At 37.3% G+C, this 26,452-nt stretch overlaps 1 protein-coding gene across 2 annotated transcripts in view; it reads left to right on the top strand.

The window, feature by feature from the left end:
• Window positions 1-25,759, top strand: part of CAAP1 (caspase activity and apoptosis inhibitor 1) — an 86,209-nt gene extending 60,450 nt beyond the window's left edge. The window contains exons 6-7 of one of the 2 annotated variants that reach the window (XM_072921800.1): window positions 13,595-13,733; window positions 25,702-25,759. In XM_072921800.1, coding sequence (XP_072777901.1) covers window positions 13,595-13,733; window positions 25,702-25,744 — 182 coding nt within the window. In that variant the 3' untranslated portion in view covers window positions 25,745-25,759. Of the gene's footprint in view, window positions 1-13,594; window positions 13,734-16,408; window positions 22,007-25,701 lie in introns of those variants that run through there. The other variant, XM_072921799.1, reaches the window with a different exon arrangement.
• Window positions 25,760-26,452: the final 693 nt, after the last annotated feature.

Raw genomic sequence — 26,452 nt, 5'->3', positions numbered from 1 at the left:
AGTGAATTCAAGCATACGAAAGATCATTGTATATAAAAGCCGAGAACAATGAGAGAAGAGAACAGAGTTTACAAAAAAAAGCATGGAATAGCTGTGATTTCGATGAAATATCTAATTTTATATATTTTTGTTTTCCTTCTATTGTCACTTTAGGTATAAAACACTGGTGATGCTGTTTATAGGATACATCAAATTAGAACACTGGAATATACCATAAAATGTAAATTTCAAATGACATGAGCTTCAATATGCTCTTTCTTGAATTATTTTGAACATTTTCCTTTCATTTTGATTGAATCAAAGTGTTTCATTGACAACATAACAGCTATATAGAGTACAGTTTTCTCTTAAGAAAATGTTGTTTTGAAAATTCTGCAGTGGATTTAACACTTCTTCCTGACAAACTAAGCAATCAGCTAACAGATATAGTATTTTGTCTTGATGGCAGTACTCAACATTCCATGTGACTCCACTGCAGTATCTCTTACATGTGGTTCCTTAGTAATTTTTATTTCAGATCCAGCCATTTGTAGAGATGCTGTGTGTGATTTCATTTCTTCTGTGATCTAAAAGCAACAACTGTGCCAAAATATATTCTTCAATTGCCAAAACCTCTGCAAGGCTGTTACGGTGAAAAAGAAAATGAAAATTATTGAGATAAACTCTTCTGGCTGCAAAATTTGCTATCAACATTAGTCAGCTAGTTTCCAGTTACAAAGAAAAAAAAAAGAAGTAGTTATACTGATAGCTTTTTCTTTTTATTTCCTTTCCCATTATAACTTTTTTCAACTTTCTCCTAAAATTTCAAGTAGTTATTGAAGCACGAGAATGGGCACATACATGGACACATGGGTGCAATGTACCTGTGCATACACAAACAGGCTCTTCAGAATAGGAGGGAAAAGCTGGTTTAACTTTGCCAATGTAAATCTGTAGATCATTGGATATGAAGATCACAGAAAAAAGCCATTCTATCTAGCTCCAATTCCATTAGAATCATGTATGTTTTGAATAATAGGAAAGAATTAAGGCCAAAATCTTATTTGACTTCAAAATTGACTTGACTTCCAAGATTTATGGCAGCTTTTTCAAGGGAAAATAAAACATGCCACAGGATTCATATCCATATTGCTATCTTTCTTGTCTTTCAATATTTTATAAATGTTACAGGCAAGATCAACCTTTGGAGACTATAAAATTAAGCAATTTTTGCCCTGAAACTTCAGTGAGGGCTTCTGTGTTTTGCAGCTTCCTTCATCCTTCTATGCTGATTTTCTTACTGTTTTCTCAAAGTTTTATATGCATTTGCTTGTCTGTTTGCCAAATCTGATTATGTTTTTTTTCTGTTGTTTAATACTAAAACCATTATGTTTTGGTTTAGCTTGTTAGTACTTCATTGCCCATTCCTGTTTGCTTGTGACTCATATTGATTTTTAAAACAAACATTTTAGTAAAATCTGCTGGACAGATGAAAAGACATAGACAGTTTAAACACAGACATGAAACAGTGCAATACCAAATTTATTCTTTGAATGTATTAAACACAGACATGAAACAGTGCAATACCAAATTTATTCTTTGAATGTATTAAACACAGACATGAAACAGTGCAATACCAAATTTATTCTTTGAATGTATAGAGAGAAAATTCCTTTTTCTTCTGTTTCTGTAAGCAAATAAACTTTTCTTTCTTTCAGTTTATTTGAATAAATCTTACCACTAGAGATATTTCTCCCATTTATATAATGGCAAGAACTTTATGTAGTAAGTAATAGAGACCTATTACTATTAATAATAATTGAGAGACTATGGAAATAGTGGAACAACATATGATCTGCTTGAGAAAAATATGTTATGTACAATCTGAGGAGACTTAAAGTATGAGATAATTCAGCCTTCATATTTATAGTCTCATGTCCGTTGTCTTAGATCCTAATGCCCATCTGCTAAAATCCAAGTTTAGCACTGTTTTACAATGTGTTTTTCAATTTTAGAAAGCTTTCCCACATGGCATAAACCAATAGGGGAAGTGTTTACTATCTTTTAGACCCTTGTGCACCTAGGATTCAAGGAGCCCATAAGACCTGTAGTGATAAAAACTAAGTTACTTTTGAATCCCTGGAAGGCCCTGGAACTACTTTTATGGTGAAAAGGAATTACCTATTGTGTCACTGTAGCTGTCACCTTTCTTGAAAGAATGGACAATTGATGGTTTTCTCGGACTCAATTGTGCATTCAGACAAAATATTAAAATAATTTTTAATAAGGTTCAAGATAAAAAAAGAAAGATAAAATGTGTGATTCATGGCTTGTATTTAGCAAAGGAAAATCCACTTTGGTAAGATGCTATGGCACCAATTAAATGATCTGATAATAACTACAATTTATTTCTAATAGATATTGCAAAAATGAATAATTTTAACATTGCCAGCTATATTCTTTGCCATCCTAGGAATACTATTCTTCAAGATGTCTTTCCAACCCCAATGAAGTAAAACTTTTCAATACTGTTAGGGTTTGGTATGTTCCCCACAGATTCACTACATGTCAGAACATAAATGAATGTTTAACAGAAGGTTAACATTTCATTTTTGTTTTCCTTTAAGAGTATTGTATTGCAACCCTTTAAGACAGAAATTAAGCCAGTTTTTCTACATTAATTTAAACAGTTTGATATACAGCTATGGCAGCAAATTCATAGCTAACGTATGGGGTGCATCCAAAAGGGTTGGTCCTTTCAAGAGAAGATGTTAAGACTTGTTTTGAGGTTTGCCATATTATAGGAACAGAATTACTCAGAATTCAGATGCTTACTCTCAAATTGCTTTTTGAACAAACCAGATTAAGCAGAAAAAAATCCAGTTTTGTCATTTTTAATGGGCTGTCTGTCTTGGATTTTGCAAAGTCCACAATTATAGGTGAATAGAAATGAACAGAAACATTCCAACCATGACCATATCAAGTTCTCCACTAAAAAATGTCCTGTCACTACTTACACTTGCATTAGAAACTTATCAGAAGCCTCACATCATTCATAGATGAATATTTTGCCTCTCCTCTCCTCAGAGATGAGATCACCACTTTTTTTTTTCTTTTTTTTTTCTTGGGATTTTTTTTTTTGGTAGTCCAAATTCATTTAATGTCTATTTGGATATTTTTGCTGGGTTACTGGGGCTACTGGGGCTACAGGAAGGCTGGAGAATCACAGGGCTCTGCTGAACGACACAGAGTGTCAGACCTCACTTTAAAATAAATCCTGTTTCAAGTCCAGAATTAGATTGAATTAGATTTTTTCCAGAGACACTTTCTAAAATATTCTGTTATTCTTTGAGCAGAGTGCTGAAGACTCTCAGCTGCCCACATGCACAGCTAAAAACTTGTATTCTTTGTTAAGCCTGTAAGTTTGTTGACATAATTATGAAGCACCAGAACTCCTTCCAATTTAAACTATGACATTGCTCAAAATCCCACGGTGATTTTTTTTCCTAAATACATAGACTATTCATTCCAAGCATACACTTAACACACTGACAAGTCAGGTTCACCGAGGTGATTACAATGGAACAATTATACTCTCAGAGGAGAGTTGCTTTTCTCTTCAGGACTACAGCTTTTACTGTATACTACCACAGAGTTTGATACTCATGAAAGTTGGAGTTGATAAGATCAAAATACTCCACTTTATGGCAGAATTAAAACACTCCACTTCATGGCAGAATAATTTTTTTCGGACTTGAAATATTAATATGACTTCAAAAAATAGTGTTTTTCTTTATTTTATATTCTGGAATTTACTGTGTGTAATGGATTTAAAATTTTGGGTACTTGTTCTCAGCCACCCTGACTTTGTAGAGTTTTGCAGCAAAGTACTGAAATTATATATATTTTGTTGTCTTAGCCACTTCAATTTTCACATTACAGTCTCACCCAAAAAAGTAGTCCAGTGGAGACATTTGTGCAATTCTACCAAATTCTGATAAGGGTGGAGTAAACCAGCTTTGAGACAGCATATGAGGATATGCTATAACAAGATTTTGGAAAGACATATTAGTAGGTGACCAAATCATTAGTACTGGGAGATATTTGTTGGCAAAAGGACAACTGGATTTTTAATTAGGACTAAAAATATATTTTCATGATTTTATGAAATGTGTCAAAAAATTGTGTCAAAAAATTGTGTCTACTGATAAGCTCTGTTCTTCAGGTTTTGAAGCTTTATAACCATCAGTAAGAATCTACAATTGATCTCAAATACATTGCTCAGTTTTACAGTGCAGAGAACCTTGTTTCACTTAACTTTCTTTACCAAGCCACTCATACATATCAGGTTTGGAGAATAAATAAGGAAAAGGAAGATATAAATATAAAGACCAATGGATGACATAATGGGGAGAACACACAAAGTAGAAAAGAGGTGAGAAAAACCAGAATGAAAATGGAAGTATAGAAAAAAGGTAATTCAGAGTTACTGTACCAGAACCACATCTCAGCAGAACCATTAATATGTTATTGTAAAGATCCTGCACTTTCGTCTCAACCTTGCCTTGTATTGATAAGAAAGAGCTATGTGACAAAACACATGAAAGCTTTTGTACATGAAAAATTTTGTTTCCTTTACTAGAAGGTGTTAACAGAAACCTTGTTTTGTGATTGTTGAAAAGTGAAAACTTTCACTTTTTTGGCAGCTGTAGAACCACACACTCCGGGAACACATACATTTGAAAAATTGTAAGGTGAAGAAATTATGAAGTACGAAAGGCAAAGTAAAATAACCGTGTCCCATTCAAATAATTCCTCTTTTGAATCTGCTAATCTTTGTGCTAAGACTTGCTGCTCAGTTCTTTCCTCTGAAGAAAGTGATGAAATGGCTAAACTTCTTCTTTGAGCCCTTAGTTTTACTAGCAGAAAAAGATCCAATGTTATATACAAATTGAAGAAAAATCTGAAACCATGTCTAGTTTTTAATGATTGCCTGTTGCACAAGAAAAATTGTCTAACATGCAAAAGCTAATCTGTGCAGTAAGATTATTGTAAAATGCTGCTTAATTCTTGCTTTGTTGGCTTCATGAGGCTATCGATCACATGGGACACAACGGTTTGTCAAGGTGGATAAAGTGCAGGACTAATTCCTCCCAGCTTTCATATGTACCAAGCAAATTGAAAGTCCTTTAAGTCTTTTGGGTTAAATAAGCCCAGAACAGGCCTATATTTCAGGAAGTGCTGAACATCTGCATTCTGACATTTTCTGCTGCTATTCAAATTTCTGTGGATAAACACATAGTTAATAATTCGTAAAGTGAATCCCCTTACAACATTGTTCGGCATGTGGTGTGTACATTAATGCTGCTTTTCAAAAAAGGGGTAAGTGTTCAGACTGATCAACTCAGAAGCAAGTCACTGAATTTAAAAGTGAGAACTGATAAAAATTAGTGAGATGACAATTTTCTATGAAAATCCCTGTTTAAATTTGCAGTGCAATTGAACACTATACTTAGGGATTTCTCATGAGAGAGGCTACACGAATATTTCCGTGACCTGTCTAGGTGTGAAATGTGCAACTCAGCAGTGCAGCAATTCCTTGGTTTCAATGAGTCACATTCCAAGAATTAATTGCAAGATGTTTTCAAGACATAGCTTAAGAAATTAAATTCAGGTGTCAAACAAAAAATAAAAATTTGTAGAGATTTTCACTGAGGAAGTAAAGAGTTCAGGTTTACTGAACAAAAAACACCACAGAATCAATACAAATTATCTATTTTGCGATTGAAATCAGTCTTGTATTGTCCATCCTAGTGGCATAGCAGATGAAGAGAATGGGAATTAAGAATGAAAGAGTAAGTACAGTTTATTGTCTGGAACAGTCAAAGATTTTATTAAAAATTACTAGAAATTCAAGTACATTTCTATACTTAGCTGCAGAGGTTTATTAAAACATAAAAATTTCCTAATTGTGGTGATTTCACCATATCCAACAGCCCAGTCCCTCCACAGCCACTTACTAATTCCCCCACCAGTGGGATTGAGGACGGAATCAGAAGGGTAAAAGCCAGAAAACTTGAGGGCTGATACAAAAACACATTAGTCTTACACTAACAATAAAAACAAAACAAAGAATTCACCACATCCCATAGGCAGGCAGGTGTTCAGCCATCTCCAGGAGAGCCGGGCCCCATTGTGTATGATGGTGACCTAGGCAGACAACATCTTTGCTCTAAATGTGCGTCTCTTCCTCCTTTAGCCCCTGCTTTGTGTGCTGAGCACAAGGTTCCAGCTGTGTCTCCTCCCAACCTCCCATACACCCTCAACCTTTTTACCACCATGGCAACACAAAAAACATGAAAAGCCTATGTGTAGGCCCTGCTCAGCAATAACAAAACCATGTCTATATTGTCAACCCTGTGTTCAGCGCAAATCTGACATATAGCCCTGTACCAGCCACTGAGAAGAAAATTATGTCTACTCCAGTAAAAACCATCATACTCACATAAATATTTCAAACTGTGCTGTCTGTGAATTCTATTTTTGATGATCTGTAACTCAGCAGATGATTCATAGTATGTTATCATAAGCATAAATTGTCCTATAGGAATTCTGGACATCTGTAAGAGAAGAACATTCTATGACTGATAACTACTATCTCAGATCAAGTGAAAAACAGACTATGCCTTTTAACTGTGATAGAAAATATAAACAGTTTTATATTATACTAAAGAACTAAATTCTAGATGAACTATATAACATACATTAACTTTCTACCACCTAAGTCATCAACAAATCTGTCTTTAGAAACAAAGACAGAATTTTAAAAAAGCCAATTTTGATAGGAAAGTATGAATGAAGTACAGTTATGTTCAGTGTATTATTTTGAGATCTAAGGTCACCTTGAAGAAATAGACACTTTCTAGCTGAACAGAATTCCATTACAGGTCTTCCCTTGCCTCTTTGGAATAAGATTTTAGCTGAATGATTTCCTTTAGTCTAAGTGACGTGTTTTATGCAGAAATTGTGGATGTCTTGTAGAAGTAAAAATTTACTTCATTAAAAATTTTCTCCTTGGTCATTCAGAAACTGTCCATGTTCTCTGAAAGCCTTTGCAGGCTCTTTAGAAAAATGTCTCCAGTATATTAGTTATATTCCTTTGACTACTTTAGATAGAGAACATGAATGCAGTGTAAGTGGTATCTGCTATATCTAAGAGTCTGTCAGAGTTTCCACAGATATTTAGTGCTGTATTCACTGACATGATGATGTGTCACTGAAAAACACATCATTTCAGGGCATCAAAGCCTTCCCGGAATATGCAATGAGCAAGGGTGCACAGTTCAAGAAACAGAGAAAATGTTCACTCAGCAACTTGTATAAACTGCTTAGTGGAATTTTTTTATCCAAAAATATTGAAGTGATATATGCTCATGATACCAAACTGGACCTGTTGTAAAAAAATATGACTTTTTAAACATTAATTTATTTGTTTTTACCTAACGATAGTTTTCCTACATTAATTTAAAGTCAGAATTTCTAGGTATAGAAATTCTGGTCCAGACAAATAACCCAAAATAAGTTAATGCACAAAGCTTTGTTAATTCTTGATGATAACAGGATATTTCAATGCCCCTAAGTCTAAAAGAAAGAGGTTAAGCATCCCATGATTTTTATTGTTCAACCAAAATCTGGTGAAACTCACCTAAAACACAAATAAGCATAGCTTGCTGATTTCAGAGAGAAGTTTGCCTAAGAAAATATTTGAAAGGCAGATTTTTCTGCCATGAATATACAACTAGAATTTATTTTGATACCAGTATATGGTACCCAAAGGAAACATTGGGGAATTGTTTTATAAAATACTTTTAAATAAAGGAGCTTTAACACTAATGAAATATTTACTTTGATAATTATATCTTTATCATTTTGCTTATTAATAATTTTTACATATTTAATAAGTATATTTCTTTCTCCTTGATGTGAATGTGAAAACAATCAAGATTGCTTACTACTAGTAGCAGAAACTGAAGTAAAATCAAGGTCTCCTGCAGGCCAGTCCAAAAATCTTAGCGGAGCGGATAATTTATTATTCTTCTACTCAGTTCTTATCTCCTTCATAATTTTAATATTTTTGTTAACCCAGTGAATTGGTAGGAATGTGGCAGAAAAAGAAAATTTTCTTTTTTTACCTTTTTAACGATCACCTCAGTGCTTTTGAAATGATTGTAAATAAAATGACACCACAGTTCGCTTTTTGTCTTTGGCTGAGTTTAGCATTGGGTCATAATGTTGCAACGTTAGGCATCTTAATTGCTGTGTTTTCTGTGATATGTACCCACACTATGGAAAAGATTTAATGAGTACCAAGATAAAAAAATAATGAGCTGAGTTTTAAGTAAATTTTGAAATATATTTCTAAAAATTTTTTTACAGTTAATAAATCATCTACCTCTTACACATCTATCCATTCTTCTGAAGGTCAAGACTGGGAGGATTGTTGGGAAAGAGAGAGAAAAGACTGCCTGTGGGAATTTTACTGGCTTAATGGGATGCAGGATTAAATTACGCACATGAACTATCACTAAATGTCTGTTTAAGTAAATCAAAGGTGTTAATGGTTTGCATATAATCACTGCATTGTGAAAAATAGAAAATACAGCAAAATTCACAGAATGACTACGTTGGAAGAGACCTTCAAGATCATTGAGTCCAACCCATGCCCTAATGCCTCAACTAAACCATGGCACTGAGTGCCACATCCAGTCTTTTTTTAAACACATCCGGGGATGGTGACTCCACCACTTCCCCTGGGCAGGCCATTCCAGTATTTTATCACTGTTTTCATAAAAACCTTTTCCTGATATCCAACCTATACTTCCCTTGATGCAACTTGAGATGGTGTCCTCTTGTTCATTTCATTTCCTTGCACACCGTTTTTTTGAAATAGCTGTTAATAATAAATTTTTACCTTATATTAGGAGCTGGCATAAATTATGCTTGGTTGGCTTATCCATATTTGTCTGGTCAGTAGACAAATTTTCAGTGAACAAGCACTTCATGATGTGTCAAGCCATCTCCCACCCCATGTAAAAAATGCAATTTTGTGAGAAATATATATTCAGAGGGTCAATTTGTTTAACTGAAACTTTGACCCAAGTTTTAATGGAATTATTCCAAAGCCAGGCACAAGTTTGGCTGAAAATTGGTGAAAATATAAATTGGAGATTTTTTTTTTGCTGTATGTTTAGCTGTCAGCTTATTTAGCTGGTACATATATATGCAGACAATAGTAACAACTTGAAAAAAGCCAAGCATTTGCTTTTCTTTAATAAAAACACAATATTGGAATCCAAGAATACTTAATGCTTTCTGAACTAGAAATAGTTCTGAAGGAAATAGATTTAGGGGGCTTTTTTTCTGTCTTTTCTTGTAACACAATTCTTTTGCTTTTAAATAATATGAAAGTTGAGTGGACTTTGAATGAAAGGGACAGAACAGATATGTATTTTTCTCTAGCTGTCCAAATTAGGAAGTTTGTGTTGGTATTATTCATAGCATGTAACAAAATTCTGTAAATCCATCAGGAGGTAGTAAGTTAGCACATAAGGATGGTATCATGACTGAGCTTTATGAAAAAAAGTCCCACAGACCGGGACTACAGAAACAAGAGATTATGGGTCTATACTTTGTGCTCCATTTCCTGCAATGGGCTGAAGAAGCCATACAGCTAATAAACTCCAAAAATACTTTTTATATTAATTATAGTGCATTTTTCTGTTTGATATGTTCACTGGTACACGTGGTTTTGTTTAATTTACTTATTTTTCATAAAATAATTTCTTTAAAGACTTAATCTTCTATAGCTTTTTTTTTTATTTATTTGATGAGCTCAAGGGGAAAAAACCTCAGTCCATGTTAATGCTATTTTTGTGTAAATTCTCCAAAGACACACTCACAGATATTTTTCCTAGATGTCTGTGGAGAAGAAGATTGTTCTCATCTGAAAACACACTTGATTTACCCAGGGCATCTCTGTCCAAGGGGTAATTTATAGTAATTTTTTTGGTGCTTGGAAGGCATAGATACTGCTGTTAAAATCAGCTATTTTCTTTGTAAATAATTTTTTTTCTTCCTAAGTAGCTGATTTTAAATTTCCTCAGAAATCTTTATTTGGAACAAAATATTTCAGCTAACAAACTATCCAGGACATTTTATGAGCTAGACAAATGTTAAAAAACTTTGATTAAGCATGGCATTGTCATTTAATTTCTGTAAAAATAATGTTTTGGGTTTTTGGTTTGTTTGTTTGTGGTTTTTGTTTGTTTGTTTGTTTGTTTGTTTGTTTGTTTGTTTGTTTAGTTCCAGCAAAAGACAAGTCATATTTGGCCTGGCTCTGCAAACATAATCACAGCAATACATCTAGGCAGTGTATTATTAACATAGTAATTCAGCTTTGCTTTTAGATATAATTTTGTGCATAGAGGAAAAATCCTAACTTCAGAAGAAAGGCACTTTAAATGTTTTCATTGATATTGAGCTTGAGGAAGAAATCAAAATATTTACATGCTTGGTGTTGTGGTTTGACATGGAAAAGAATTTTCTCAGGAAGAAGAGAGTCAAACGAATCAGTGGTCGGGGTTGGGTGGGTATAGGCATTTGGACTGACCACTGAAGGCTGGACATGCCTCTGAGAACACAGAGGGGTTAAAAGCAGAACTCCCAGGGGAACTTTCTCTCTTTGGCTCTGGTCAGAGTGCAGTGCAGACTCTCTCCTGCTCTCTGGCTCCCTGCAGATGGAAGGGTGGAGGAAATCTGGGATGTTTGCGTTCCCCCCCCCAGAGTCTCTCTGGAGAGAGAAAGAGACAGCGACGGTGCCAGCAGTACCACAGAGGAGGAGAAAGAGCTGGGTGGCGGGAAGGTGCCCAGTCGTGGGAGCTGGAGATCTGGAGGTCTGGGCGGAGATCCCGGCCACCTGGGGAATTTGAGACTTTTAACACTTCCTTGGGAAATGAAAGCTTTGTGAAATATAACTCCTCCTCATTTTAAAAGAGAAGAAGAAAAGACAGCCTGGGACTTGAGATGTTAGGAAAAGAAGGTTGTGGGGGAAGATGATGGAGTGGCTTTTGGCTGGACTTTTCTTGTTAGCCATGGACTGAACCAATTTCTCCTCCAAGAGGGACTGCATTTTAGGGGGATGCATGGTGAGCCAAGAAACCTGCTTCAGCAGCTGAGAATGACAGGAGTGGAGTGAACAGAGGAAAAGTTGAGGAGGGTTGTGGTGGTGCCCCCTGTCTTAAGAGAAGAAGCAGAGAAGATCATCTCTGTTCTTGGATCCTCAGCCCCAGGGGAAAATGGGGGGGCCTGTGGTCCCAAAAATGAGAAACTGAACTGTTGTTTTTCCTTTGGTCCTTAGCAAAACATCCTTGAAACGAAATCCTATGACCAGTCTGTCCATGCACAGTGGTGAGAGCACTGTGCATGGAAAGGAGAGTGTCACTCTGGCAGATTTTCTCCAGACGGTGCCAAGTGTGACATGGAAACACAAGAGGTGGCAATTGTGTTTCTTGCGGGGTCTATTGCATCAGGAGAGACTCCTTTCTCCTTTGATGGACTGAATATTGATTATCTGAAGGGTGGGAACCTGATTGGGGGTCCAAGTTGTGTCTCACTGTGGTTTGTTGGAATTGGGGGGGGGGGGGGGAATGTTTTGGAAGGTTTTCATTTTGGATTTAGTGTGTGTTTTCCTTTCTTTTTCCTTTTATAGTAGTAGTTGTTTAATAAAGTTTTTCCTTTGTTATTAAGCTTGGGCCTGCTCTGCTCTGTTCCTGATCGCATCTCACAGCATTCATTTGGGAAGTTGCATTTTCACGGGGGGCCCTGGCATTGTGCCAGTGTCAAACCATGATGCTTGGGAAAGATTGTGGACAAATTAGTAGATTTGGCCTGATGTAGACATCTTTCAAATCTGACCTAGAAATTTCCCCAGGTGCCCAAAACTTCTGTGGGCAACAGTCCTTGGAAAAAAGAGAGGGAAAAGCTGATCCATTAAGCAGCCTATGCAGTACAGCAGCTGTATCAGTAAGAGCATGTAGACCATGCCCTTACAGTGATATGTATAGTGATATACTGGTACATATAGTGATATACCAATTGCTAAACTTTATCTGACAGCCACAGTTCACAATGACTGCCAGGAGCCTGGATACTTTGGGGATGTGCTACAGGTACTATGGCATCATACTGTGACTATAAAAAATCTAAAGATAATGCAAATTATATAAAGGTGAATATAAAGTTTTAATTTTATGGATTGACTGTGAGTCTTGTTTTTTCAGAGTCTTGAAGAAGCTGGCTGTCAGTCCTGCAGTAACCAATTTGACCTTATCTATAGCTTATCCAAGTTTGTCCAAAGACCTGACAGTACAGGCAGTATGGAGTTTAGAATAAGTGATTATCTGGCTCAGATTATTTATTTTATTGACATTCATTTTAGACCAAGCTGTGCCATCTTGTAGTATAAATTTGCACTGGATTTAGTAGTGATGTCTTAGGAGGAAAAACAAATGGACTAAGCTTTTTTATAATGCATAAACAGTGTTCTTCTCATACACACGGTGACCCAAACACAGACAGAGAGACACACATCCAAGCATCTGTATTCCTCCTTCTTCCATCTGGGGATGAAGGTTTTGTTTGTTCTGTTCTTTTAGATAATCTTGACAAGAATGTTTGAAAGGAACCTTAATTTCATCTTGAGTGAGGCAAACTCACTCAAGTAATATTGTCAGGCATACTCACTCAACCGCATACTCAATCAACATTCTTGGTTTTAATCATAAGTTGTACAAGGTTATAATGGGTCACTATGGGTAAATACATTTTATAAATGATCATATAGTATCTACAGGGAGACCTAAAGGTTTTGTGACAGCAACATCTCTTCTTTCTGGAAGAGAAATATTCACCCCAAATTTATAAACTGGACTCATAAGAGAATGGGGAGAGGTGAATTTATTTTTTATTTAGATGAGAACATGTATATGGGGTGATAAACTTCTTTTCAGAAGGCATATTGTATAGACACACCCTCTTAATGACAAACACTAAACCAAGGGACCTTAGACCCATTAAACCAAGATAATTATCAACTCTAAATCAGTGTAATAATATCAAAAGGGACCATTTAATGGATAAAGGACAGAGAGAAAAAAAATGTTGCAATGGTAAGAGGATAACATTTGAAAGAGCCAATAAAAGTAATTTAGAAACATAAAAGCTCTAACCAATAGTTATTTTATTCCCTTCTTTCACTCTGCATACTTCAGTATTTGAAACATGTGATTATTCAATTGCTCTAGATTGTGTAATTTCTCTGAGCAGTTTAATGTCTGTAGTCAGATTGCTTTGTAGGTCCATTACATTCTGCACTGGGCAGTAAAAGCTCTATCTCACAATCTGTCCAGGTTACTGGGAAGGTTATTCTCAACTCTACTAAGCTTTAGAGAAGTAGTTTTTCATTAGGGCTAGTTCTCATTTTATTACCTTGGAAAGCAAGGCCAAAATGGTCAGCTCTCTTGTGCCTGTCCTGTGCAGTTGTTCTTTTTTGTTTCAGTCAGAAGCAGCAAAATGAAAGCAGAGAGAAAGCAGAAGGATGCTCGACATGCAAAGACCACACTGGCTTTTCTCTGCAGTGACGTGTCTCCTCTGTGCATGGCCATTTCTGCACTTGGCTGCTGCTCCTGGAGATGCAGGTGGGTGAGCCCCCAGGGAAAGGGCAACACAGGAAGTTGTTCCTTCTGAAAAGGGATGATGAAACAAAGATTGGAGTAATAAAACTTGGCAGTAGATTAAATAAAAATTCCTACAACAGAAAGAGGCAAGATTGAAAGCCTGGACAGCAACAAGTTAACGGCAGAAATATAAGAACTCTCCTGAACCTTATGGGCTTAGGGATATGGCCCATAAAATGTGCTACAAAACCTTGGGGTTTTTTTTTCTGGAAATACACTTAGATTTCAGATTAAAGACTAAAGATTTAACATTTCCTGATTAAAGAAATTTAATCACCCCTTTCTAAAAAAGATCCTTTCTATTTATTATCTTCTCTTTCTCTGAGATCAATCTTTCATAAAATGGCAATAAAATGACACTCAACACAAAAGCACTGAGACTTTTAGTGATTCCAGCTTGGTGCAATTTATCAAAGAATTTTTAACAAGGGAGAGTATGAGTTTCCTTCATAGTTTTGTTCCATAGAAGTCTGCAGAATCAGACAAGAAATTTCCTTTGCTTAATCACCACAACCAAGTAAATGTGAGCTTATTTTAAAATCAGTAAATTTATTTACTAATGTTAAAATATCTCTAGTTAACCAAATTGTTAATGAACCTCTGTTAACCTCCAAATACATTTGACGTGCTCTCTTCTTTAATGATAATTTTGAGAGGCTTTGTGGACTGGTTTTTTGAACTGAAAACAGTACATCAGTTTTAAAGCAGAACCTATTTTCTACATTATGCAAAGGAAAGCCTTTGAAGGCAAAAAGGGTTCATGAGCAAACATTGCCATTGGTGGGAATTGGAACTTTGCCTCCTTTGATTTTGTTTTGTTTGCAAATTTTAATTTTGTATTCAAAAGAGAATATGTCACACTGATACAGTGGAGTGTTGTGGTGTGTTTTTATTGTATTATTGTTTTCAATAGTTGGTTTTGTACTCCTCCCCCTCCCCTCAGGCATTGGTTTAATCCCAGCTGCCAGTCCTCCCTCATACCTACCCCTTTTTCCAGAGATTTCCCTTTTTTTTTATCCTTCGATGCCTCATTGGTTTAGTTAAACTGTTCCCCTCCCCTGTAACTCCCTAGTCGTTTAAACATTGTAATCCCCACCTTGTGTTCCTCCCCAGTCTTTTTGTTATTGGTTCCCAACCGTAAACTTCACCCGTCCTATCCCTTAAAACCCACTGCTCTGCCTTTGTTCATGGTCCTTGCTTCTCTTCTACATTGAGCGATGGATGCTTTTGTTTTCACCCTTATGCTTTAATAAACGATCCTTGGATAAACAAGCAAGGCCCATCTCGCATTCCTATGTTGATCCATCAGTGACTGCTTAGGAGGTTCAGGGTCTGTGGGAGGTATTGTGCCCCTGTCATGTACATAATTTGCATAACACCAAGTGCACTGTGACAGCAGGGCGAGTTCAGCCTTTGAAATTTGCACATTCAACTCAAATGCCCCGAACAACAGACTAGCACGTGCTGCTGTTCTCTTCCACAGTGAAAAATACCTTTATGTCACAACAATTATGTCTCTGTCTGTTTGACAGCCATTGAAAAAATTATCCTCTCTGATGAATGATTAGGAACCTAATTTCACAGAAACATAGAATCATAATATGGCTTTGGTTGGAAGGGACATTAAAAAGTCATCTAGTCCAATATCCATGAAATGAGCTGGGACATCTTCTGCTAGATCAGATTGTTCAGAGCATCATCCAACCTGAACTTAAATCTTTGCAGGGATAAAGCATGTACCACCTTTTTGTACAACCCATTTCTCTGTGTCACCACACTTACTGTAAAAAATGTCTTCCTTATATCTAGTCTGAACTTACCCTCTTTATTTTAAAAACATTGCCATTACCATTTGCCTCATTGATAGAGATCCTATAAGGAGTTTGTCCCCATCTTTGTTATAAGCCCCCTATAAGTACTAAAAGGCTGTAATAAGGTGTTCCTCGTGCCTTCTCTTGTCCAGGCTGAACAGTTCTAATTTGTTCAGCATGTTTTCATAAAAAAGGTGCTCCAGATGTCTCAGAATTTTTGTGGACGCCTTCTTGACTCACTGCAATGGGTTAATATCCTTCCTGTGCTGGGACCCCAGAGCTGGATGCAGAGTTCTAAGTGAGCAGAGTGGAGCTGAGAGGCAGAATCCCCTCCCTCTCCTGCTGTCCACATTGCTTTGGATGCAGTCCGGGACCTGTTTGGCTTTCTGGGCTGGGAATGCCCATGGCTGGGTCATGTCCAACCTCCCACCCATCAGCAGACCCAAATTCTTTTTGCAGAGCTGCTCTCCACCTGTTTATGCCCAGCCTATGTTGATAGCAAGGGTTGCTCTGATACAGATGCAGCACCTCGGCAATGTTAAATGCCATGAGGTGATTCACATGGACCCACTTGTCCAGCTTGTCCAGGTCCTTCTGGATGGTATGCCCTTCCTCTGAACGAGCTTACCTGAGCTGCTCTTTTGGTAAAGTCACACAGCATATTGCAAAGGCTGAGCAAATAAAAGAGAAAAATTTGTTACACCAGAAATAGCCACAGAGTACCACAGAGACAGCCACCTCATCTAACTGTGGTGGGTTGAGCCCAGGGATCCCAGCAGAATATCTTATTCTTGCATATAAACATCTAAAACATCTTAAATACAGGTGTCAAGAGGAGCATGCCAAACTCTGTTCAGTGGTGCCCAGCAGCAGGACAAGAAGCAATGTCCACAACCTAAGCAGAAGAAGTTCCATCTCAACATAAGAAGGAACTCTAGACTGAGTGGCAGATCACTGGAACAGGCTGCTCAGGGAAGTCATGGAATCTCTCTGTCTGGAAGTATTCAAACTCCATGTGGACATGTTCCAGTGTAATGTGTTCTAGGTGACTCTGCCTTGGTGGGGGTGTTGGACTGGATGATTTCCAGAGGTCCCTTCCAAAAGTAACAGTACTGTGATTCTGTAATTCTGTGAGACCTGGAGTAGATGGAAGTGCTCTACAATATCAACAAGATTGCAGGTGATACCAAGTCAAGGGGTTCACACAGGTGAATTTAAACGAGGAGATAGAAAGTCTGTTGCTTCTACAGAGACTGCAGGGAGAAAATAATTGTCAGCCAGGGTTTGAAGGGTAAGATAAAGACACTGATCAGGAAAGGTGCAAAACTTGATATGAAGTGTTGCATTTCACTGCACTGCCTAGGAACAATGCTCAGAACAAGCATCTGCTTGGCATGGTCAGTGGGGTGGTTTATAACCCAATACTTTGCTTCAACCCTGTTGGATTAAGTTGTTCAGAGTTTTGCTTTTTAAAAAGTAGGATTTCCTAGTTGCAGTAGAATAATACATATCTTCTTTGAGTGATGAAAACTTCTGCTATTCTTTAGAAACACCTCTCAAACCTGTGTGGCTTGGCTCCCATTGCAAACCCCTTGAAGAAGGGGTACATAAGGGATTGCCATTATCATGATTTAGGGGCATGTTAAATGAATGTAGGAAAGGTCAGGTATGGATGTGGCTCAGACAGTCATACCAGAGTATACTTACTGAAAGCTTGGCTGGATGCATCTCGCTGCACTCTGATCTAGAGGTGCCCCTGAGCTCCCCAGAAGAAGCATGTTTAAGCCCAGTAACTCTGCTCAAAGAGAACATATGCTTGCTAACAGGGGTATGTGTTGGTACTCATGAGCTTTTACAATCTGAAAAAAAAAAAGTACAAAACTTACAGTGTCTCATGTTCAGGAGTCTGCTTTCAAGGGAAGTGAGGACTGATGTCAATTTTATTGTATCAGGATGCAGGCTATTAACATTGCAGAAAGCAGTGTGGATAATGGAGTCACACATTTTTAATGACTTTTGTCACCACTCTTTTCATTACCATTGGTTTTCAATTCCCCAAAGAAGGTTTCTCCAGAAAAAGGCTATAAGAAGTGAGCTTGAAGTCAGACTAAACTTGTTTCTGTAGGAGCCCAAAATCAAGCAGGGCCGGAAGTAATTCTGTGATGCTTATGTCTGAAATGAGCATTGTGTAAGGACAACCATGCTATCCAGTTCAGATGGAAAATGGCATCTGTGGGGGAACAACTCACCCATCTGAGTTTGAAGATTGTTGTTGTGACACTTTCACTATGTCACAGGAAAACAAGGTACAAGCTTATTGAGGAATAAAATAAATGTGAAAATTACTTAAGCTATAAAAAAAAACAAAACAGGTCAAGTAAAAAATTTAAAACTCTAAAAATAAAATTTGACTTTTGGCTGAATTAGCCAATTACTTGAATTATCTAAGCATCGGTTGATAAAAGGCTTAAAAACTAATTAATAAGTATGTATCTGTTGCATTTAGAATCCTGCTCATCCAACTTGTATCTTGTAAAGCTGTAATTCAGTTGGGATGCTTCAGAGACATAAAATAGCACACAGCCCAAGTAATATGATAATGTCACCAGTACACAGGGGTGGAAGTGAAAATGAGCATAATTGCTGACAAATAAGATCCCTTCATTTTTTCACGAGCTTGGTGTTTTATCTCTGGTGGATGATGTCTGAGCTTTAAAGAGTGACAAAAACATCTGCAGGATGAACCCTATCTCTTCTGGAGTACTGTCCTACATGTTCTTTACTTCCCATTTTTAACATTAAGAAGTACCTATTTCTGGTCGAGTCGTGCCTATCCCCAGCAGCCCTGGTGGGAGTAAGCACAGAGTATTCTAAGATCTTATGCCTGTAATCAGTTTGTTACAAGCACTAAATTGCAAGCGTCATAATAGTCCTTAATGCACTTGGGGAATCAGGGGAGGATGCTGAAATAAGGATAACAATAGGGATGATACATTTTAGAAATTATGATTCCTTCTTAACAATGCCAATGATACAGTTGTACACGGGTGTGGTTTTAGGGGGTTCCTGTGGGTTTTTTGCTAGTTTTTGTCCTGTGGTAGTCTTGGTTACTTTTAGAAGGACCAGGCTGTTCTGATGAAGGGCACATGACAATTCTTACAGGCTTCTGATCTTTCTTCTTAAGCTGTACTTGGAAGTACTTTAAGCTTGTGGGAACTCAAAATGTCCCTCAGACATTTTTGGAGGTTCCAGGTCCAGGTCAGAAGCATTTGAGACCCTGGCAGGCAGCTGGAAACAGCTGTGATTTTGGATTTGAGCCATGGAATGATTTCCCAACCTTGCAGGAAGAACAAGAAGTCACAAAAGTTTAGATATTATAGCAGAAGTAGTTACAAAGTAGAGGAAAGAATGCTGTACAGGGGGGTTTTAACACCTGTATGGGGGGGGGTTTCTGTTTTGTACATGGGGGTCAGAGGTTTTAAGATGGAGGGATCTGGGTCTGTCCTGTCATCCCTCTTTCTTCTTCCTTACCTCCATGTTTTTGGTGATATTGGCACTCACAGATTGGTTTAGAGTAGAAAAGCACCATTTAATATAGGTAGTAGGTATTGGGGAAAAACTGTAAATACGTAACACGTAATGTACCATATAAAAGATAGCAGCAGCCCTGGGCGGGGGGAATGAAGAAGACAGCAGACAGACAGGTGTCAGGGGTGTGTGTGCCTTTGCCTGAGCTGCTGAGCAAACCGCAGCAGCCCGTGAAGACAATCTTTTAGATAACTTGCAGTAAACTGCCTTGAGACCGAACAACAAGAGACTGCTGAGCCTTTCTTTGGAAGCATGGGTTGGAGGAGAAGATTTTCCAGCACACGAAGCCACCCTGCAACCTAGGGTGGTCTTCGACAAAGCTGAGCAACATTATATGTTTTTGGTGTTTTAATATATCTTCTAAAATATTCTAAATTAGTTTTAGCATGCTGATAATGTAATTATGGTGTTTTTCTTCTACTCAGTCAAACCACTAAAACATTGCATTATGAATCACTGCCCCTGTTAATCACTCCTTTTATTATTGTTGATAACCTATCCTTCTCCTTCATGTTTTTTTTTTAATTTATATTATTATTTTGTATTTCATTTTATGCCATTTATATCGGTCTTGAAAATGGAAATTGTCAGAAAATGCTAGTGCAAACGCATTTGATGACAAGTTTGATAATGACCTAATCTAGTCATGTGGTTAAATGCCGCACTAGAGAATCTTTAAACTGTAATTTAATAAACTGTATTAAATAATTCAACAGCACTGTTAGTTCAGTCCTACAGAGGCAGGTGGTTGTGGCTTCAGGGAAATAAGGAAATTACATGTAGATGTTTATGTGTATGGGGGATGGAAGAGTGCAGTTGATGGAAAAGGATTAGATATTCTTTTGTATATTTATATTCTAGTCTCATGTAGAGAAATAATTTAATTATATTTTATTTCTGTACCAAAAAAATCCCAACATCTGAACATTAAAAAAAAGCAAATCAGTAATCCTAGTCTGATTTACTGTCATACTGGTCAGAAATTTCCTATAAAATTCTATAATTCCTATAAATTTCCTATCAATTTTGCACTTTTCTTTCAGTGCAAAATGTATTTCTACCAAAAAGAAGAAAAGTTTGTATTATGATTTTAAAAAGGCTGAATATTAAGCACCATACAGCTGTTCACTGAACCCTCCCTCTATTCCCACTGTGGTGGAATTGGGAGGAGAATCAAAGCAAAACTTGTATGTTGAGATAAGAACTTTTTAATAATTTAAAATGAAGTAAAAACAACAATAGGGGTAAATAATAATAATGATGATACAAAAAGGGAAAACAAGTGATTCACAACTGTTCACTGCTCACTGACTGATGTCAGACTCCCCTTCCCAGGCCCAGATAGACCACGCTTCTGGGTAACACCCCCCATTTTATATACTGGGCTGCATGTACTATGGTTTGGAATATCCTTTTGGTTAGTTTTAGGTCATCTGTCCCAGCTTCTTCTGCGTACTTTCTCACTGGAAGAACATGGGACCAAAAAAAAAATCCTTGATTTCGCAAAAACATGACTTACCAAAACCACAAAAACATCAGTTTGCAGTTGGTTGCCAGCACCTTTCTTACTTCAATCCAAACACAGCACTGTAGCAGCTACTGAGAAGAAATTAATTCTATCCCAGCTGAAACCAGGACAGATTTATATTGTCAAGACTTGAAAATATTATTATGTTTGGCTTAACTAAGGTGCATCAAAGGCATGTCACATCTTTTTAGAAACCAATCGCTGAAAGACTGAACTGGACAACTACCAGACAGTGTCCTCTAAAGTATCATCAAAATAATTGTAGATTTGTGAATTATCTGTTGCTTCTGGAGGCAGGCAACAACAGCTCTCTTATGTTCTGAGTCCAGGTACTACCTCTGTGAACTTTTCTGTCATTTATTTCTTTAGTTTTAGTGACCTAAATCTCACTGGATGATGGTTCAATTTCATAATGCACTCAGCAAAAAATTCACGCCATTGTTCTTGTTCTTCTTGTTGTTCTTGTTCTTGTTCTTGTTCTTGTTCTTCTTCTTGTTCTTCTTCTTGTTCTTCTTCTTGTTCTTCTTCTTGTTCTTCTTCTTGTTCTTCTTCTTCTTCTCCTTCTTCTTCTCCTTCTTCTCCTTCTCCTTCTTTCTTCTTCCTTCTTCCTTTTTCTTTCTTCTTCTTTTCTCTCTCTTACTCTCTCCTTCCCTCCCTCCCTCTGTCTCTCTTCCCTCCGCCTTTCTTTTTCTCACTCTTTCTCAAACCTTTTAATGAAAGTCTCATTTGGGAAGTGACAGGAACCACATACCCACAAAAAATGTCTTGTTTACAGGTGAAAGGGTAATGCCAGTCAATCACTGTGCTATGGTAACACCAAACAAAGTAATAGCCTTACACAGATTCAAATACCTTCGTGGTATTTAAATGGTGTAAACAATGGAAATATTAATTATCCTTGTAATTAGAAAATAAACTGTGAAGATATTTAATGGCTTAAGGTTCACTCAGGAAGCCTGTAATGAAACTGGGACTTGATGCAAAGTGTCCTTAATCCTGTGGTGCATAACTTGGAGAAAAGTCATGCTCTCTTTCTAAGCCACAATGGGTAGAAATAAAGTGAGAAACAAAGTTACACCATGTTATATCTTCATCCTGCCGCCTTTCCATGATAGCTCTTTAACAGCATACAACTCCACAAAACATGAAGCTTTTGTTACCATGCCTACCTTCTTTGCAGTTTTTGCTGAGTAAACATAATTTCAGAATACATTTGCTTGTTTGAGTGCAGACCGACCTTTCTTTATGTGCAAAATACTACAAATGTTTGAATTGACTACGTACAAGTAAAGTTCTTAAAAAATTCACTATGTCTTTGTGTGCTGCACAGATCCATCACATACCTCTGTCCTTGGTACTCCTGTCCCCTCTATCTAATTTTATTCACCATAGCTTACAGGATGTATACTCACCAGACATAAATTTTTGACTAACAGGGTGTAGCAAGTGACCAGCTCTTTTTAAATTAGTTTATTTACTAGAGGAAAAAGTTGTGTGTTGTTTCAGATTACAAATACTCTGCAAGCCATAGTAATATTTTATATTGAAGCCCATTCAGTTCAAGATAAACAACTTGCATTATTTTCCTTTACTTCACACCTACAGCCTGTTTACAGACTGATTGAGAAATCTGATCCTGTAGAGTGCTGCACTAAAATATCTCTCCTTGCTGCAGAGTACAGAATCAAGGAAGATGAATCCTTTAATTCCTTAATGTTTCAGGAAGGCTCACATCTCAGGTAAATGAGTGTAACTCTGATAGCTGAATTGCTAAGAACTTAGTTCCTGATGTAGAAGTCAGCCCAATTTACCTCTTTACTCAATGTTTAAATGCATATGACTACCCACTAGTTTGGTGAGTGGTTTTTCTTTTTTAGGTATTAAACAAGAATGAGACACATTGTGGTAGTTTCAGTGCTGGGCTTGACAGAAACATTTTTGTTAGATAGCAAAGAAGATAAAGATAATGTATTTCTAAAACAGCAAAATGGACCTAGTATGTGGAGGAAATTGTGCAGAAAATGAGTCTATAAGTCTGCTTCAGAAACTTAGGTAAGCATTATGGAAACCACAATCATACTGCGATTTTTTCTCTGTGTCAAAACGTAGCTATGATTACTCTATCTTCTTGACAAAATTACCTTTTATATGTAATTTATCATCAAAACTGTAGAAGTGGTAGTTGATCACTGCAAATGACTTTGCCATTAAGATCATAACTTGGGTATTTTTCTTTCCTTTTCAGTATTAAAACTGCTTTGTGAGGCAGTGTAGAGGAACCTGGATGAATCAATAAGTGATTAAACCCAGCTTTAAAGAGATAAGTGCATTTACAAAAGCACCATTAGTTCCTTTGTTAACTTGAATTATTTTCAACAATGAAGGAAACATTGTCAGAGTCAGAAAGAAATTACACAAAATATTCTAAAATATGAGCCAAAATGCCTTCAGAAATAAACAAAAAAAAAATGTTTATTTCCATTAAGGAATCCTACAAGGGAATTTTGCATTGTTTTTGCACTGAGAACATGCTATTAAGGGGTAACATACACAAAAAAGATTATTTTATCCAATACTTTTTGGCATTGCAGAAATATCTAGTTCCCTACAAAACTGAAATTGTGCCACACAAAAACTACTTGAAAGCTTTCCTTTTGTCTGGCCCAAAATTCTACAATTTAATCACACTGGTCTTTTTCCTTGCATCAAGTTGTATTAATGACCACATTTAGCATTTTGGTGAAAAGACTATTCCAATATTTGTTTAATCAACAGGAGTAGTCCACTTCTACATATTTGGATTTGAAATCAAAAGAAATAGTATTTCTCTCTGGAAGAACAAAGAATATAAATTAAACTTCAATAATTAGTATTACTGAAACAGAATACAGAATATATTATTGAAACAGAATATATAATTGAAACTGAATACAGAAACTCAGCAACTAATATTGAGCGTCTGTCTATTGAATGTCTTATTAGGCTCCCTCCACAAGGTCAGTAATCCCAGTGGTGTGAAGATTAGGGTTATTAATGTAATAAAGTTTTAAAATATAATCTGTTTGAATATATGATGATTTCTGAGAATATGGTAATTTAGAAAGTAAGATTTCTCTTTTTTTCCGAAGTTAGCAAGGATTTTTTTAATGGTTAAGTGAGTCAGCTTCTGTCTGACTGCCTGACCACACATGTGTTGACAGAACACCATAAACTGCATCATTCAGGTAAATACTGATGGAGTTCAACAGCAGAATGGTGAGTTGTACGATTTTTTTCTAGTCATACCACTCTGAAAATTTGTGTTAAAAGGTAAGCAGATGGATTGCATTATTCACATTGATAGAAATGAAGGGTAGTGCATTGTTTTGAAGGTTGTATTTGGACCAACTTGTGTCAAAGTGATGCTAAGATTTTAATTTAATTTTTTAAATATGTTTTCATAAAACTTCTACAGCTGCTTGATGAAAGAGGTATATCTGGAATGCAAAATATTTAGGCAAGTTTGTCAATGCAACTTTTGAAGATTGACTGATCAGGCAAATATTAACATTAGAAAAGCAAAATATTATAACTCAAAATATAATCACATAATTACTGCATATATTCCATATAAGGTTTTATTTGTTGGGTTTGTTTTTCTTTTTTTTCTTCCTTTGTCTATTTCACTGTTAAGTTAATCTCATTCTGTGTTGATTAGTCACTAAGATCAGTGGGACAATTTATAGAAAGGAATGATAGTGAATTAGAATCTAGAGGTTTAGGTGTTACAGCTGCATGTGTGGGAAGTTCCAGTGAGGGAGGGGAAGGGAAAGGAAGGGAAGGGAAGGGAAGGGAAGGGAAAGGAAGGGAAGGGAAGGGAAGGGAAGGGAAGGGAAGGGAAGGGAAGGGAAGGGAAGGGAAGGGAAGGGAAGGGAAGGGAAGGGAAGGGAAGGGAAGGGAAGGGAAGGGAAGGGAAGGGAAGGGAAGGGAAGGGAAGGGAAGGGAAGGGAAGGGAAGGGAAGGGAAGGGAAGGGAAGGGAAGGGAAGGGAAGGGAAGGGAAGGGAAGGGAAGGGAAGGGAAGGGAAGGGAAGGGAAGGGAAGGGAAGGGAAGGGAAGGGAAGGGAAGGGAAGGGAAGGGAAGGGAAGGGAAGGGAAGGGAAGGGAAGGGAAGGGAAGGGAAGGGAAGGGAAGGGAAGGGAAGGGAAGGGAAGGGAAGGGAAGGGAAGGGAAGGGAAGGGAAGGGAAGGGAAGGGAAGGGAAGGGAAGGGAAGGGAAGGGAAGGGAAGGGAAGGGAAGGGAAGGGAAGGGAAGGGAAGGGAAGGGAAGGGAAGGGAAGGGAAGGGAAGGGAAGGGAAGGGAAGGGAAGGGAAGGGAAGGGAAGGGAAGGGAAGGGAAGGGAAGGGAAGGGAAGGGGCTATTTGTTTTTTATTGATATTTTTATTTCCAAAGACTAGTTGTTTTTGCCATTACTATTTTTTTGCACTCCCTTCACCCATGATGCTGAGTCTAAAAAAACAATAATTGTAAAAATTACCTGCTGAGCTATGCAATATAATCTGCTATATTAACTGCACAAGGTTTAGCAGTGCTAAAAGTGCCAAAGAAAAACAGTCCCTGGAAATGGCTTTGAATTCATAGACATAGAGAGGATACAAGATGCCTCATTCAGAGATGAGTTGTTGATCTGACTCATTAATTAGAATTTGCATTAGTTGATTAAATGTTCCAGTGAAAACAAGGTAAGTGAAACTGCATAAAGCACAACCTATCACACTATTCCACTGCTGTTGTTCTTACATTTAATCAGTGACAGAATTAAACCTATTAAGCATTTAATTCTTCTAGTGATCCCGAAGCAAGAAAAGAATATTTCCAGTGCTCTCTTGGCTGCTTGCGAGTTGCAATTAATCTAATTTGATCTCAGTATTTGCTGCTGTTTTGAGGCTTTACATTATTTTCTCACCCCTTTGGTTCATGGTCAATAAAATTAATGCTGTTTTCTCTCTCACTCTTCTCCTGCAGAGTTCTGCACGGCACCAGCCTTGAACTGTTTTCCCTTTTCTGACTCTAATGTCCTCTATTCCTGGCTGAAGTCTTGATAATGCCTCATGTCATCAATAAGGTGGCTCTGAATTTTCTGGTTTATTCTCCAGTGCTTCCACTGTCCTTGTGCTGTGCTGCTTTGTATCGCAAACATTGCTGCTGCTGCTGCTGCTGGTCTGATATGCTGTTGCTCTGGTCCAAGCAGTAATTCTATTATGCTGCACCTCTTTTCCTATTGATTGTCATTTAAATCTTTGGTAGTGGAGTTTATTTACCCCAATTTGTTTCATACCCCTAACTCTTATAGTTTACTTTAGCTCCTCTTTCCCAGCCCTCCGAAATGGACCTACCTATTTAACAGGTCCTGAACAGAGATGGTGTTGATGCTGTGGTTACTCTCCCTCCACTCCAGACTTCATCTGATGTCAACGTTCTCCTTTAGATATCCCTCATAGATACATGGTCACAAGGGTTTCAGGAGGCTGAGTTAAGATTCTCCAGAGAAGTGACACCTAATTACCAGCAGTCCCTTCTCTTCCATAGCCATATGGTCACCACCATTGCTTGTCCTCTCAGCAGCTGCTTCATCCTCTTCCCTTTTTGGAGGCTGCCTGTCAAAGGGGTCCAGTGTCTCCCAGTTTTACAGAGGGGTGGACACTCCAGAAACTGCAGTCTCTGATGGAAATTAAATTTGGATATTAAAAAAACAAAGAAAAGAAGTTTAAGGATA

The sequence above is a fragment of the Taeniopygia guttata genome, chromosome Z, assembly GCF_048771995.1.
Source record: "Taeniopygia guttata chromosome Z, bTaeGut7.mat, whole genome shotgun sequence".
Taxonomy (NCBI): Eukaryota; Metazoa; Chordata; class Aves; order Passeriformes; family Estrildidae; genus Taeniopygia; species Taeniopygia guttata.
The sequence above is the reverse complement of the archived record's forward strand: the minus strand, read 5'-3'. Positions and strand labels throughout refer to the sequence as shown.